Below are 17474 nucleotides of genomic sequence, written 5' to 3'. Positions count from 1 at the left end.
GTAATCTGTGAATTTATTTCTCAAGCTGCTGAGGAGAGGTTTACAAGACGTTGGTTTAAACAGAAATGCCATGTTAGCCAAATGTCCGTGTGTCACTGCGTACCATGTAAATTTCATGGCAACCTGTTCGCTCCATGCCAAACATTGACTTGTATGCAGGAATCATATTTTTATTTGTATGGAATATCCTAAATCCAGCATTATAGAAGTCTCTCAGCAGCTCCAGACCTCTTAGGTACTTGTCTATATCCGGCTCTGGGTTAAGTGGCATCTTGATATGAATTTCAAAACAAAACTGTTTCACATTTTTCAAACTTCCGCTTTGTAACATTTCAGGAAAGGCAAACCACTCCGAAGCTTCAATATCAATCTTGAGCAGATCGATTATAGCCTAGAATAGAAAATACGTTAACGGAGTTAATACAATCGAGTTAATATACGTGTATCCTGTACAGTGAATATGCCCCGTGCATTACAATGTTGAAGGACACACTAGTTAGGGCATCATTTTTTTAATGTGTTTCACGTAGCCAACAAATTCTGAACATGTGTCAGTCGGTCGGGAAAAAAGCCCCAACTTAATAAAGACAAAGTTATCTGTATTATGTTCTTGATTCTCATTTATTGTAATTCTTATTAGAATTTCCCGCGTTCCTTGGACTTGTGGCAGCGACTGATTAGAAGGTAAACATTTTAAATGACGAGGCGGTGCGCGAGTTGGCGGTTTTGGAATGAAAAACACCCGTGTGTGTGTGTGTGTGCGTGTGCGCGCGTGCGCACAATAGAATTAGAAGGGTCGGCCGGGCGATGAGAAACAGAGAAAATACAAATGCTGCCCTCACAGTAACTCTATTACTAACATTTTGCGTTCATCGCGTTAAATATATTTTGGTTTTTTAACACTCCGCTCAGTAGTATTCCATCACTGTAACTCTACATGTATTATTTATACATTATATCCGAACATAACCAAAATAGCCTATAGTGGATCCATTGATATATCAAAGTAACTGACTGCATGATGTAAAATGCCAAGATATTAAGGATAAAACTGGATACTTTGTAGTTGAGGTGATTTGAGGGAACCATAAAGATACAGGTGATGTTACTGTTATGTCCAAATTGGATCGTTTACCGTTAGTCGCCACCTTGCTGGGATATTGCTGAGTTTGGCTTTCAGCCACAAACACGTTGAGAAAAATAGTGATTTTAAAAAAGATTTGCTGCCATTATTATACGTCCCATTCTCTGCTGAGATTTGGAATGCGTTCTACTGATGTGAACCTATTTATCAAATGGAACATATATTATGATCAAAAAAGATATTATTTCTAATAACACCTGTATGACAAATAAAGTTACTTTCTAGGCATGTTCTGTTTCAATGTTTGAAAACAATTTTGAAACAGAGTATTCTCAACTGCTAATCGAACTCGGGCGAACACGAGACAGACCCAACAGTAATATTAACAGAATGTTGCAATAGCTACAATATGACGAAATGTAATGGGCAGTGACACCTGTCAAGACATAACTTCTGATCCATACGAAACGGCAGTGGTGGTGCAGTTATGTATTGCCGGCACTGCTGACAATATGGGCGTGAGTGAGTGAGTGAGTGAGTGAGTGAGTGAGTGAGTGAGTGAAGTGAGTGAAGTGAGTGAAGTGAGTGAGTGAGTGAGTGAGTGAGTGAAGGGAGGGAGGGAGGGAGGGAGGGAGGGAGGGAGGAGCGAGCCCGGGTCTTCGGAGTGACAAGCGAACGCTTTAACCACTAGGCTACCCCACCACTGATAACGTCAAACAGCCAAAAGGTTATTATCCCAGTGTTGACGTTCCCTACACAAAAAACACCCCTGTACGATAGGTAGTGAGTTGGGGGAGCACACGCGGACGTCGTGATCGATGCGGACATTATTGCAACATCTGGACATAAACACTTACAAACGCTGCGTGCCTTTCTGAGTTGCTGTTTGCAACAGATGTCGTAATGCCATTGTTCAGAATGTTGAATAAAGTCTTAACGTGTATATGCGTTCAATAAAGATTGTTGGAGTGTGTGGTTCACCACATACATTGGGATCCGGGTTAGAATAGGTCTTCAGCAACCCATGCTTGTCGTAAGAGGCGACTAACGGGATCGGGTGGTCAGGCTCGCTGACTTTGGTGACATCGTATCCCAATTGAGTAGATCGATTCTCATGTCGTTGATCACTGGATTGTTTGGTCCAGACTCAATTCTATACAGACCGCTACCATATAGCTGGAATGTTGCTGAGTGCGGCGTAAAACTAAACTCACTCACTCATATAGCTTGTGCCCATGGTCACTGGTCATATCACTTACCACATGCTGCAGTTATTTTGTTCCTTTTTAATTCATTTTACATAGTTTGTTTCCCCAAAAATTCGTTTCCTGTTCTAACACGTCTTAGATAGCGTAAAATACATCCTTCTTACCTGTGTGTGATTATTTTCCTTTAAAATGGACGAGAAGGTTCGCATTCTCCAACCCTTGTTGTTTGTACTGTCGGTAGAATTAAGGCCTGTCTTATGGAAATGAATGTTACTTCTCCTGTCGTGGTCTGATACTCTGGTCATGCTGAAACAATATATTTACAAAGAGTGTTTGTGTGTTTTTGTGTGTGCGCCCATGTGCGTGTGCATGTACGTGAGTGCGTGCGTGTGTATGTGTGCGTGTTTATGTGGTTATTAAATTCATAAAGGTATATGGGGCCTATAGTGTAAAGGCTGCAAAAACTGAAAAACTGCTAAAGGTCGGGATACACTCACTAAACGTTCATGTGTATTTGGGGCGATGGGGTAGCCTAATGGGTAACGCCGAAGACCCGGGTTCGATTCCCAACACGGGTGCAATATGTGAAGCCCAATTCTGGTGTCCCCCGCCCTGCTATTGCTGGAATATTGCTAAAAACGTCTTAAACCATACTCACTTACTCATGTGCATGTTTGTTATGCGTTAAACATAATGACTACACAAATACGATTCGCTTACGGAAATGATTCACCAGTATCACGTTTCCACAAACATACAAATAACCCAACCGCTGACATCCAACACCCTAGAGTATTTAATAGTCAATTTATAAATAAATATAATTTATAGTTTAGTTCCTCAAATAGACGTGGGGCGGTGAGGTAGCCTGGTGGTCAAAGCGTTCGCTCGTCACACCGAAGACCCGGGTTTGATTCCTCACATGAGTACAATGTGTGAAGCCAATTTCTGGTGTCCCCCGCCGTGATATTGCTGGAATATTGCAAAAAACGGCGTAAAACCATACTCACTCACTCAAATAGACGTACCTAGTACTGACACTATATATCCATAGCCATTCACAATCTGCTGGAATAAAAGAAACGTTACCCTCCTTCCTTAATGACGGAGGTACCTATCTTCAGCGTCCACGTCTTGGTCTGTCTACGGTGCCCCAGTCTGCATGAAGCCTCCCACATAAGTTTTATAACCGTGATACGGTGGCATCCGAGGGCGTTGGCAACAGCATTGTATGTCGACCCCATCTGCACCATCCCAATGACTTTTTCTCTCTCTTCAGCTGTTAATCGTGGCATATTTCTCGTACTTGTATATCTTATAATCTTTTCTAGGCTCTCTTCATACCCTATAGAATCATTCTACATGTGAAATGGATGCAAATACTGCTTGAATTTTGCTGCGTTTTGGCGATTGATAATGCTATGTGTAAACAGAAAATGGAAAAATGTTACTTTGCAAGTAAAAATGGTAACAAAGATCATTGTAGAAATTCCTAAACATTTTTTCACAATATCAAAGACACTTTTTTCATGTTTTCACTAATGCAAATCAGCAGAAAAAGTTTTAAAAGACTGAAATCATAGGAATGATTATTTTCCAATTTTACACACTCTACAACAGTTGTTTCTTGTTTTAATAGTTGAAAAATGGTGATATTAAATGGTTTATCTTTGTCCCAAAGTAGAATTTTATTTCAACCTTTCTTTTGGACATCTAACTTACTGTTATTGGTTTATTTCGGCATGGACGAAAATAGGACAATTTAACTCTTCTGAAAAAGATGCATTTCACCTATATATGAATGCATTTGAGAATTTATTTTGGTGATTTCGTGTTGTTAAGCTTTCTTGTAAACTGATACCTTCTAACATATCTTTGATAGTTTTTAAGTAATTCATAAAGGTAGGAGGGAAACGTTTCTTTTGGCGTCTAGTGTATTTCATTCTATGACTTTTATCGGGTTTCTATAGAATAACAGCTTTTTGAAATAATATAAACTTACTGAGTGTTCCGGGGTAACTTGAAGGGGTATTTCCTCATTAGTGAATTTGTAGGCTGTGCCTCACCATAAGATTTTCGTGAGAAAATTTGTAAAAACTATTCCTTTCGCTAGATCATCATTTTCTGAATGCAATTGTCTTTCTACGATTCATCTTCTAACTCAGTTGAAACCTAATGCAGCGTTCATTTGGCTGCGGCACATAATTGTTTTATTTCTGGTGTATTTTCAAGTTCATGTCGCATGCAGATGGACATTCCTGTTGGGTTTTGCTTCATTCATCACAGAAATGTTTTTTTTCTCCTATCCTCCAATGCAAGCATAGCCTATGATGTAGCAACAATGATTCTCTTGAATGTCTGTGAAGTGTACTGTGAAGGTATACTAGGCTGCTGACACATTGCAGAAGGAAACGTCTACGTCATGCATTTCAAGATCTAAAGTCAAATCCATCCACACATGCAAGTTAGAAGTTGTATATCCAAGCACAGCCTACATGACAACGTGTAAGTGCACACAGCAATATTTGATGAGCATATCTTTCGAAGGTATAGCTTAATGTGAAATTAAAAAAGCGCTCAAGTCAGTGTCGGAAACACGGCAAATGCGATAATATCAAGCATTTTCTATCGTGTTTGTCTGTGTTACAATAGTGTAAAATCTGGCTTTTGGACCCGTATTTATGAAAGCACACACCTTGGATCATACGAGTGGACATGGCAGCCATATGCTGTAGCTACATCGTCGTCGAAGCTCCAGTCGTAGTTGATCCTGAAAGATGTACGGTGGAACTGATCAGGAGAAAAGACTATACTCGGACGCACGCACGCACGCACGCACGCACGCACGCACGCACGCACGCACGCACGCACGCACGCACGCACGCACGCACATACACAGTGGAACAACGTGCCCAATGTTTTCCGAGGATTACACAAATTATGTTCTGAGTGAGGTGCGAAAACTCTAACCTCAAGGCTCCCTAACTTACAATACCTATATTTCATATTTTATAACAAAACACACACACGTCGCTGGAAGTGTGAACCTGCTGGTGGTTATTCAATTAGAATTATTGGCAGTCCGTCACAATAGTGGCCTAGTGGTTAAAGCGTCCGCTCGTCACGCCGAAGGCTCAGAGTTCGATTCTCCACATGGCTACAATGTGTGAAGCCCATTTCTGGTGTCCCCCGCCGTTCCTGCTGGAATATTGCTAAAAGCGGCGTAAAACCCAACCCACACACTGGTTTTAACATATTTTATTCACAAATATTAAAGGGATTCGGGACAAATTATCCAAATTAAAATACCCGCTACCCAATATTTACATACATACATTTTCAATTATATGCATCTTAAGAAAGAATAGAGAGAAGAGATAGGAAAGATAAAGAGAGAAGAGAGGAAGGGACTCAATTTATGTCATCACTCAAAACGTTTTGATTGATGAATAAAAGTTTGTACACATCTGAAAACGTATTCATTCACTCACTCACCGACAATATCGATGATAATGAAGTATAGATGTAACTAGTCATCAGAGCTTGTCACCAGACATGGGCATTTTCAACGTATGAACAATTTGATCAATCTTTGTCAAATGTGATACAACTATCTGGAATGAATATAACAGACCTACCCAAATGAGTATATATTGCAGGGTGTCTTCATTCCGTAGGGAAGGTCTTCACAAACGTTCCAACCGCCGTCAAACGCATTGCCTCGCCTGACCACCTTTTTACACGAAATCTGTACGCTGTTCACATAGCTGAATAAAAAAACCCATTGAGTTATTTACTCTCGTTCAAACTCAAAAGCCCCTTCCTTGAAAACAACAACTTAAATAGGCCATTAATCCTTACCCATAACACGTTAATCCAGATATGCGTTGGACAATTACATTTTTGCAGCTTTAAGGGAATGGAATGTTTTCTGGCTGCCTTTCATATACATCTTTATCATTATCGTTTGAAAACGGGACAAAATATTCATAGAAACTTTTACCATAATGGCGCTATTAATTGCAGAGCACGAGCTTATTAGATCAGAGTTACGAAACTCTTTGCATTCTTACACATAGAGCAAATAGGGACACTGGCATGACGAGTTTACACTTGTTTTTTTGAGCCTGTCCCCTGCTTATGGGCGCATCACAAGAAGGGCAAAGAGAGATTGGGATCGGGGGGAATGGGAGACTAAGGGCCTTCAAACACAACTCAGTATGTCAGGTTAAAACTTAAAGATGTAAATCAGGGTCCTGGACCCTTATTTTCGAAACGTTCGTAGCCCTACGAACTTCTTAAGCCCATTCTTAACACATTGGCTACGATCAAAGTTAAGAATTCTTACGCTACGAACGTTTCGAGAATAAGGACCCTGATCCACAAACCGTTCGCAACGTTACGACTTGTTGTAACTCTATTGGTTTATCAATGGCTTACGAATGTCGTACCGCTACGAACGTTTTGTGGATCATGTTTCACAGTGCATTTCTGATGCGAAAATCCTGGATGTCAATCAATAAACTAAAATTGAATGACAACAAAACTGACATCTTGCTGACCGGTTAAACCATGAATCGGACCAAGGTTAAAGGGGACTCGATTACAGTTGGTCACTCCGTGCTACCTTTCAGTACAACAGTAAAACATCTTGGGGTCATCATGGACTCAAACCTTTCTATGGAGGACAATATCAATAACGTGTGTCGTACATGCTATTTCCATGTGAGGAACATCGCCAACATCCGTCACCTGTTGACATGTGATGCATCACACTATTTGGCCAGATCCATGATCCTCTCGCGGTTGGATTACTGCAACAGTGGGTAATGTGCGTGAGGATCTTGTCACCAAATTACAGCGCGTTCAGAATGCAGCTGCACGGACCATCACCAGAAGCAGGGAGCGGTCACACATCACACCAGTCCTTGTCAAGCTCCACTGGATGCCGATCAAAGCAAGGATCGAATACAAGATCTTGTGCATCACATACCGCTGTATCAAAGGCTCAGCTCCATCCTACCTGACCAACATGGTGAAAGATTATGTTCCTCCTCGATGCTTCAGATCAGCTAACAACTCACTGCTCACAATTCCCACAGCCAAACTGAAAACCTTTGGACATAGACGCTTCTCTTTCACATCCGCCTCTCTCTGGAATGATCTGCCTTTCTTCATTAAAAACTCTAGAACACTGTCTACCTTCTAGTCAACCTTCCAACTTTCCTCTTCCGAAAATGTCACCCTGATGCCTAGTCTAGCTGTGTTATCAAAAGCGCCGCGAGCAATCACTTGGTGTTTGGTAACACCTGGTTTGCGCTATACAAGATGACTTATTATTATAATCAGGCCGAACCAGAATAGGAACCTGTGATCATTGGTTATAGGCGTGCTCAAGTGATGAAGCTGTGCACAACGAACTGCACCAAATTGATGCGATTTGACATGACAGTCTGTGTAAAAAGTGATACTTGCGTCTAACACTTGCTTTGGTATCAACGGTCGGTGATCATAAACCAAGGCAAGTATAGAGCTAGAACCTTGGAGTCAAACTCGGATCATTGCCCGATTTAGGGACGCTCATAAGGTAGGAACTTTAGCCCTCTTGACCAACCATTCTCTCCTTGCGTATATACAGGATTCTCCCTGTGAGCTGAAGAACGCACGACTATTTCACACTTGATACATAGCTGTGTAAACTTTTCCTATTTTTGTTTTCTTTGTGTAGATACAAAAATGTTTGATTTAATTATGTTTTTCGAACACTATCTTTCACTATCATTATCTTTTCTGATCGAAATGGAAAAAGACATACACGCTGGTATTTGCATGAGTTCCAGGTAATCAAAGTATATTGTTCATTTGTTTTTACTTGTGGTATATCTGTGACAGCTGTCGTCTGTCCAACGTCTTCAGCACCTGCAGCGTGGGCATGGGTTGTCCTGCTGTCACGGGATTCTGAAATATCAAAAGAAGAAAGTGACAAAATCGGACAACATGTTTGATCATATACCTATATCTATATGATAAAGACCAATAGCGTTAAATAGTATGTAAGAGATCAAAACCAGAAGCGGATAACATTCAACTCCCAGAGCGTGTCACCTTGATTTTGGAAGGTGATGTCTCCTACTTTGTTTGAAACCAGTGAGCACTGGTAGGGTGATAACAAACGTAATCGAGGAGAATCGGGATCCTGGCTTGCCCAAGGGACGCAACTCTGCGCAACGAACTTGATGACTAGGTTTCCTGTGAATTGGATGACAAGGCCTCCTGTGAATTACATGACTAGGTCTCCTATGAATTGGATGACCAGGTTTCCTGTGAATTGGATGACTAGGTCTCCTGTGCATCGGATGACTAGGTCTCCTGTGAATTGGATGACCAGGTCTCCTGTGAATTGGATGACTAGGCCTCCTGTGAATTGCATGACACGGTCTCCAGTGAATTGCATGACTAGGCCTCCTGTGAATTGGATGACCAGGTTTCCTGTGAATTGCATGACTAGGTCTCCTGTGGATTGGATGACTAGGCATCCTTTGAATTGGATGACTAGGCCTCCTGTGCATTGGATGACTAGGTCTCCTGTGAATTGGATGACCAGGTCTCCTGTGAATTGGATGACTAGGTCTCCTGTGAATTGGATGACTAGGCCTCCTGTGAATTGGATGACTAGGTCTCCTGTGAATTGGATGACTAGGTCTCCTGTGAATTGGATGACTAGGCCTCCTGTGAATTGGATGACTAGGTCTCCTGTGAATTGCATGACTAGGTCTCCTGTGAATTGGATGACTAGGTTTCCTGTGAATTAAGGTCTCCTGTGAATTGGATGACCAGGCCCTCTGTAAATTGGATGACTAGGTTTCCTGTGAATTGGATGACTAGGCCTCCTGTGAATTGGATGACTAGGCCTCCTGTGAATTGGATGACTAGGTTTCCTGTGAATTGGATGACTAGGCCTCCTGTGAATTGCATGACTAGGTCTCCTGTGCATTGGATGACTAGGCCTCCTGTGAATTGGATGACTAGGCCTCCTGTGAATTAAGGTCTCCTGTGAATTGGATGACTAGGCCCCCTGTGAATTGGATGACCAGGTTTCCTATGAATTGGATGACTAGGTTTCCTGTGAATTAGATGACTAGGTTTCCTGTGAATTAAGATCTCCTGTGAATTGGATGACCAGGTCTCCTGTGTCCCGAGATAATGATAAGTTATTGGTCAAGTATCATCTGACCATATCTCAAACCACCTTTAATGCAAGACCTCGAAGAGCACTGTTTGGAATCCATTTTAGAACATATTTCAACAACGTTTTCCTGTTATAACAGTGCATCTGGCATTAAACGGCTTTTGTCTTCAAGTCAAAGATTACAGTGACCTATTTCTGTAAAGCAGACAATATACTGTCTTCAAGTTAGTTACGAAGAAACCCACGCCACCTTAGAGACCCTCCTCTTCACTGACAGTATCATCCGACTCATCAGCTCCTCCATCAGCACAACCTACTTCACCAGGCAAGACAAGATACTTCAACATACCCACAGACTCCCCATGGGATCACCCTTTTCACCCATCATCACAGAGACCTGTATGACAGACCTAGAAGATAGAGCCCTCCAGACCATCACCCCCATCTGGTCCTACAGAACAGTTGACAACGCATTTGTTATCTCATAGTACCAATATTATAACAACAAATCCAAACCACATAACTTGAGAAAAACACCCCAATAAAACAAGAACAAAACATGAACACAAATACCAAACAAACCATCCAGTACTTCAGCTCCCCTTACCACTTCTTTCAAATTACCAAATTCCCAATTCATACAAATTAAATTATGCAACACTAGCGTCCGCCTTCAGGTTGCCACATCCTTTGGTCAAATCACCCCTCTTTCGATCAAATACTTAATGGCCCGGCTGGCCCGTTTGCGAAGTAGGCATTATGTCGGAAAGCGCACGTTATCTCAAAATCATAATACTGTACATCACTTGCTTGATAGCAGTGTTAGCCTCTGCACTGAAACGTCGCTTACGTTAAATAATAAAAAAGTTGTATATCTATAGAACTTTGTCCGTTGTTCGTCACACCAACTTCTAAATGCTACTCATAGAAGTTCAAGTATGGTTGTCACGTAACGAGCGTGAGTGAGTTGAGTTTTACGCCGCACGCAGAAATATTCAAGCTATATGGCGGCGGTCTGTAAATAATCGAGTCTGGACCAGACAATCCAGTGATCAATAGCATGAGCATCGATCTGCGCAATTGGGAACCGATGACATGTGTCAACCAAGTCAGGGAGCAAGACCACCCGATCCCGTTAGTCGCCTCTTACGACAAGCATGGGTTACTGAAGGTTCATTCTAACCCGGATCTTCACGGGTACACGAGACCATGCAGCAGCGCCATCAAGGTTAACCGATGAAGCTAAGCAACACCCCATTCCATTCATCATTTTGGGCAGGACGGCAAGTTTACCAACTGGTCAGCAATTCAAATAATATATGCTTGTATCAGCGTAATATAAGCAGTTCTGTACGTGAATGGGTGCACTCATAGAAAAAGACAATTTGTAATAAACTACAGTGCAATAGTAAGTGACATCATATTTTTGTTTGAATGACTATCATGGCAGAAATACTTACACCGATCACCGCTGTGTTCCTTGATGAATCGTCTAAATCCATTCTCACATTTTCCCGATATGTCCATATGAACGTTACAAATGTCATTATAATCGTCAGCACCGTGCCAACGAGGACGAAGCGCCGAAAAGTAATCCTCGGCATCATGGAATGTTTAGTATGCAAGTGAAGTCCGCTCCTTCAAAAATCCACTCTATTCAAAGTGAAGTCCAATTACTCAATACCTACACTCATAACGACAGCTGTGCATGTGCGAAGTAGTGCATAACATTACAACCACTGAATATAATGATTTTTGCTGGAAACCATTTATATAATTTTGCAAGATTATTGATATATGCTCACCAGATGGTGAGCATAGTAAAAATTGTAAACATTGTAAGTACATACTCGGAATGAGTTCCACTTCAAAAGTCAAAGTCAAAAGATGTTTATTGTATGAAAGGCCTCCGGCCCATATACATGAGAGTTACAGTGATAAAGGAATATTCTGGATATTTACATATATATTTAAGGGTATACAATTCGCTTTATAAGAAGATCTCTTTTAGCTAATGCATATTTTATATATAAGGACAATTGAGCAAGAATATTTTCATTATTGGTTTGTAACAAAGATATATATGCATAATGGGGCTGCTTTGCAAGAAGATGGTGCGGTATATATTTCTGTCTTAATTCGTGATAACAAGGACATATCAGGGTAAAATGAATTTCATTTTCTATTCCAACGTTACATAAAGGACAATATCGACGTTCTTTCTGGACAGAGGTTTTTCTACCCTCATTAATCATTAAAGATAACAAACCTAAACGATACTTTACGAACATTGTTCTTAAACTATATGTTGTAATTATTGATAAGTATTTTTCTGGCTGGAGTAACGTTTTAAAGGTCCTGTAATATTCATATCGTGAGCTTGAATCTAGGGTGGATTTCCATTCTTGATTGAACATATCTATTGATCTAACACGAAATTCATTAATATAAACCAGTTCACATCGCCAATTGTTTGGCTCAACCATACGAAACCGAAACCGTGAGAAAATAATAAATTTCTGATATCAGTTACCCAAGTGTGTTTTCCCAAATTATCCAGATTTAAAAGCATATTGTAAGCTAATTTTGGCAGACGTTGTTCGTGCATATTTAGAACCTTAAACCAATATTTTAAACATCTTATGTGAGAATTGATATACAAAGGAAATCTGCCACATTCGCCATATACCATGCAGTTAGGTGTCTTTGAGCTTACATTGAGGTACTTTTTACAGGCTAAAAGATGCACTCTCTCAATACAATCAAAACGCTGAAAACCCCATATTTCAGATCCATATAATAAAATGGGTTGAATCTGAGAATTAAATATCTTAAAAAAACACATTGGGTGACATAGTTCCAACTTTGTATAAAACCGATAAAACTTGTATTAAAGCCTTTTTTCCACGTAAAGTTAAGTTATGTGCACATTTATTCAAGTTCATTCTGTTTGAAAACAAAAACCCTAAGTAAGAATATTGATCGGATACATTAATCAACTGACCATCAAAAAACCAGCGTTCGTTTCTGGCCACGGGACCGCCCCTCCTAAATATCACAATTTCTGTTTTGCTTAAATTTACTGTTAACTTCCATTCTTTAGTATAACTTTCTAAGATATTTAATTGATTTTGTAAACCGACCACAGTATCCGAAACTAAAATAACGTCGTCAGCAAAAAGGAGCATTAGGACTTCTACAAGATCTGGGTACATTTGGATTCCATGTTTTCCAGCTAAATTGATATCGTGATATAATTCACTAATGAAGAAGGAAAATAGGAGTGGACTTAAGCAGCAACCTTGTCTTAAACCAAGTGGGCAATCGAAAAAATCTGTAACCCCGTCTTTGCAACGCACACAAGATCGAACGTTAGAATACATTGATTTGAGAATGCTAACCATTTTCCCTCGTAAACCTGCCTTGCGTAAACACTGCCATAATTTAAAACGATTGACTGAGTCGAATGCCTTTTTTAAAATCTACAAATGCTATGTACAACTTATGTTTTCTTTTTGATAGTGATTTTTGGACTAGTGCATACAGAGTAAATATATGATCAGTGGTAGAATATCCCTTTCTAAATCCTGCCTGGGATTCAGGAATCTTATCACGCATATTCGCCCAGTTTGATAGTCTATTGTTCAATATCAACGTAAATACTTTCCCCAAGATACTCATTAATGATATACCCCGATAATTATCTGGATCGTTTCTGTCGCCCTTTTATGAAGTGGATTTATTATAGAGCTTGACCAACTGCAGGGAAAAATTCCATGTTCATACAGCTTATTGAAACATTTCGTAAGGAACGGCATAATTTCGAATTTAGAACACTTTATCATTTCTATTATGATAAAGTCAGGTCCAGCAGCCTTCCCATTTTAAGATGATTTATCGCTTCTAGTATTTCCTGTTCGGCAATAGGACTGTCTAGTACAAGTTGATCTACTTCTGTATAATAGTCATTATTGGAATCTACAGTGTTAATTTCATCGTCGAATGTTGAGTCTAATATCTCACCGTTTGAAAATACATCTTTGAAATGATTTAACCATTGAGTTTTAGTTATGCTATTTCCGGACGTATTTCTTTTTTGTAAATGGCGGATACTTTTCCAAAATGCAGACGGGCTGTTTATAGATCTTTCTAACCTTTCTTGTCTGCGGATTCTCAAATCAAACTTATACTTTCGACAACAAGCTTTATACTTATTTCTACTTTCGCAATATTTCCGTCTATCATAATTACAACGAGTCACTCTGAATCTACGAAGATGTTTACGAGCATTGCGTCGCGCATTTCTACAATCTGTATTTAGAGTATTTGTTCGGTCTTTGCGATTGACATTTTTGAGCATACAATTAGCTGAAGTCGATAACAGTTCCACAAAGTCATTTATGGCTCCATTTACATCTGTATCAATTGTTTCGAGTAGAATTCCTCCAAACGAAGTTATGTTTTCTTTCACGTTCGATAAGAAAGTGCTTGCAAAATTATCATTCCACACAAGTCGTTTGATATTTGTGGACCCATTATCATCGTTCATGCTATGATTAATATTGGGGAACTTACAAGTTAATTCAAGAGGTAAATGGTCAGATTCATGCCGATCCCCAATATTCAACCTGCCTATGTACTGGAAGAAATCGGGTGAGCATATAAAATAATCATTGACACTAGCACCTTGATTCGCACAAAATGTATATTCCCCTTGTAAATCGCCATATACTCTCCCATTAACGATAAACAATTGCAATGCGTAACATATATCTAAAAGTTTCTGGCCAAATTTGTTTGTAGATGTATCGTGAGACTTCCGATTTTCAACACTAACATCATCATCTTCATGAAATGGAAAGTATCTATGTAATATATCATCACGTGAGGGTGTTGAAGGGTTATTTGCATTACCAGTTCGGGAATTTAGATCACCACACAAAACAGTATGTGAATCACTAAGTTCCGATTGTATATCTAATAAAAATTCCTCAAGTTTATCTAGACTACAACTGGTATCAACATGGTTGTAATAAGGAGAGCCTTCAGGTGGTATATATGTGCATATCAAATTAACATGCTTATCAATAGCAAATAAAGCTTTTGACATGTGTATACATATCAAATTGTCGATATCTGTAGTTATGAACTTACAAAACTTGCTAATAGACTGATGTATACACACGCACACACCTCCCGAAAGTCTGCCATAATCAGACAGTTTCACAGCTGAACTTGAAAAAACTTGGTAATCAACCAACCAATTCATGTCGTAATCAAAGTCAACAAAGGTTTCGAGAAGGCAAATAATATTAAATTTTCTAATATAATCTATAAAGTCATCATCTCCTGATTTATTACGAAGTCCGTTTATATTCCAACACAGAAATGAGAGAGTTTCGTTGCACAAGCTGTGTTCAGTGGGTGTAATGCAGGTGTCATTGTGAGCAGTACCCTGTGAGATACGATCCGGGCCTCGGCCCAAATCCTACGGCAGGGTTGATTTCGGCCTCGCTTGCCGTTTCCTCGTTTGGGTGAGAACTCTGGTATCCCGTACGTTGGTGGATCCAGTAGCTCCACTGGCTGAGCGAGGTACTGTCACCAGCTGGCCATTCTTGAAATAGCCGAACATGTTTGTCCCCTTCAAAGCCTGAAGTTGCTGACGTTGACGTGACGTTAGGTCACTGGAGATACCAAGTCCCGCTGCCTTGAATGCCGGTCTTGCTTTCAGGGAGCGCACCTTATCGTCAGACATGTGCAGCTTTACAATCATTGGTCGAGGTCTGGTAGCATTAACCCGCCTAACGCCAAGCCTATGTGCGCGGATAACGTCAGACGTTCCCCACGTCTTGAAAGTAGCATGCTCGTTAAGAGTGGATAACGATGTCTGCTTACATGTCATAGACTTCTCCTCGCCGTCAGCCTCGGGTATACCATGAATTATGATATTGTCACGTCTGCTGTAAGATTCCAGCCGGTCTAGTTCGGTATCTACGTTGGACATGTTTTCGATCACAGAATCGACTTTCTCCGCGAGGGCATCAATGTCGTCGTTCACAATATCATGATTTTGTTTGATGATATCTATTTCTCCACGAATATCTGTTACAGAGTGTTCGAGGTGTTCACACTTGGAACTAATAGCACTAATGTCTTTCCGTAGAGAGGAGATCTGTGAACTTAGGTCATTTTTGGCGGTAGCTAATTCTGCTTTCATGTTTTCAATTGCGCTGAGTAAGTTATCTTGAACTTGTTCAAGTGTGACGGGTCCCGGGTTTGTCTCAACATCATTAGAGCACAACAGTCGCTGGATGACGACTCGCACGGGAAGCGTGTCGTCCCCAAGTAGACACAAAGCTCGTGCATGGGCAGCATGAGAGGCATGGTATATAGACAGGATTAGGTCACAGTTCGAGTTGGTGACGTCACACGTAACACAATAAAATGTTGTTTCTTTCGGCACAAAATTATCAAATGAGTAATTGAGAATAGCCTGCTGGTTACATATGATGAGGGCAGAGAGTGACAAATGCACTGTGAAGATCAGAGCGCATATTATCAAACGATAAGGCATGGTATCAATATCATGATCGCGGCGTCCAATGACTGTAGCACTGGCAACTTGGATCCGTCTGTGAAAATGGATCTATGGGTGTTACTTGGAACGTAACTGGATGTATTCCTGCTGGAACACCAAGGGATTTGTTTCAGACTTTTTGAATTTAGTGAGGGTAAGATCGACCAGGCTTGGCAGTTTAGGAAACAAGCTTTCATAGAGAGGGTTGAAAACACAATTGTATGCTGGATTGGACTGATTTGAACGTAGTTTAGTGATATACTGCAGTGAAAGTTTAATGCGGCGTTGTTCAAGGGAAGGTTCGTTAGCCTCTGCATATAGACTGTCTACCGGAGAGGTCCTGAAAGCTCCCAGGCAGAGCCTCAAGCCTTGGTGGTGGATAGAATCTAATGTTTCTAAATTGCTTTTGCAGGCTCCACCATAAACAATGGAGCCGTAGTCTAGTTTAGAGTGAACCAAAGATCTGTACAAGTGAAGGAGGGTAATCTGATCCCCTCCCCACTCTGTATTTGAAACGACTTTTAGTAGGTCCAGAGCTTTCAAGCACTTGGTTTTCAAATATTTTATGTGTGGCAAGAATGTCAGGTAGCGGTCGAATATGAGACCCAGGAATTTGGCCTCTTCTACTACCTTGATGGGAGTACCATCTAAAGATACGTCTGGATCCTTGTGTGGTCTGTATTTACGACAAAAGTAAATACAAAATTGAAAAGTAATGACACTGATAGAAACACATTCGGTGGGAGAGGTGAGGTGAAATTGGGTTTAAGGTCGTGCTTGAGAATATTTCGCTCATATGAAGACGTGCATGCGTGTGTATGTGTATGTGCGGCTGCTTGTACTAGCCCAGACTTAAGTTGGTTTTATAGTGCTAGCCGCAGTGAAGCATGAATACCCCACTCAGACACATTATACTGACTTCGAGCCGACCAGTCCTTGTTGTACCCATTAATGCCGAGCGCCAGGCAGGGACCAACAAGTACCATATTTGAACGTCTTTTGGTATGACGCGGTCGGGGATCGAACCCGCGACCTTCCGCTCTCCGGGCGAACGCTCTAACCACTACACCACGGAGGAGGTTCATTCGGTGGGAGAACGCGACATTATAGATTTCTTGCGTCCTCAAGGGGAGGCAATTCTGTGCAGACAATTGTCACGCCGTAGACGGATTCCTGTGCATATCAGTAGGACTGACTGACTGATTTTGGTTTTACGCCGCTTTTAGCAATATTCCAGCAACATCACGGCGGGGGACACCAGAGATGGGCTTTACACATTGTACCCATGTGGGGATTCGAACCCGGGTCTTCAGTGTGACGAGCCAACGTTTTAACCACTAGGCTATCCCACCACCTCACATATCAGTAGGATATTTGGAACAAACGTGAATAAGTTGTCAAAAACGGATATACTGT

General features: G+C 40.8%; 1 protein-coding gene across 1 annotated transcript in view; it reads right to left on the bottom strand.

The window, feature by feature from the left end:
• Nucleotides 1-17474, bottom strand: part of LOC124283943 — a 36504-nt gene continuing 19030 nt past the window's right edge. The window contains exons 8-14 of the mRNA XM_046719981.1: nt 15039-16015; nt 9831-9932; nt 8165-8250; nt 5931-6059; nt 4988-5062; nt 2457-2598; nt 1-391 (exon numbers count right to left, since the gene is read on the bottom strand). Coding sequence (XP_046575937.1) covers nt 74-391; nt 2457-2598; nt 4988-5062; nt 5931-6059; nt 8165-8250; nt 9831-9932; nt 15039-16015 — 1829 coding nt within the window. The 3' untranslated portion in view covers nt 1-73. The remainder of the gene's footprint in view (nt 392-2456; nt 2599-4987; nt 5063-5930; nt 6060-8164; nt 8251-9830; nt 9933-15038; nt 16016-17474) is intronic.

This window comes from Haliotis rubra, unplaced genomic scaffold, assembly GCF_003918875.1.
Source record: "Haliotis rubra isolate DU_JTF1 unplaced genomic scaffold, ASM391887v1 Scf325, whole genome shotgun sequence".
In the NCBI taxonomy this organism is placed as follows: domain Eukaryota; kingdom Metazoa; phylum Mollusca; class Gastropoda; order Lepetellida; family Haliotidae; genus Haliotis; species Haliotis rubra.
This window is presented reverse-complemented; position numbering and strand designations above follow the sequence as displayed.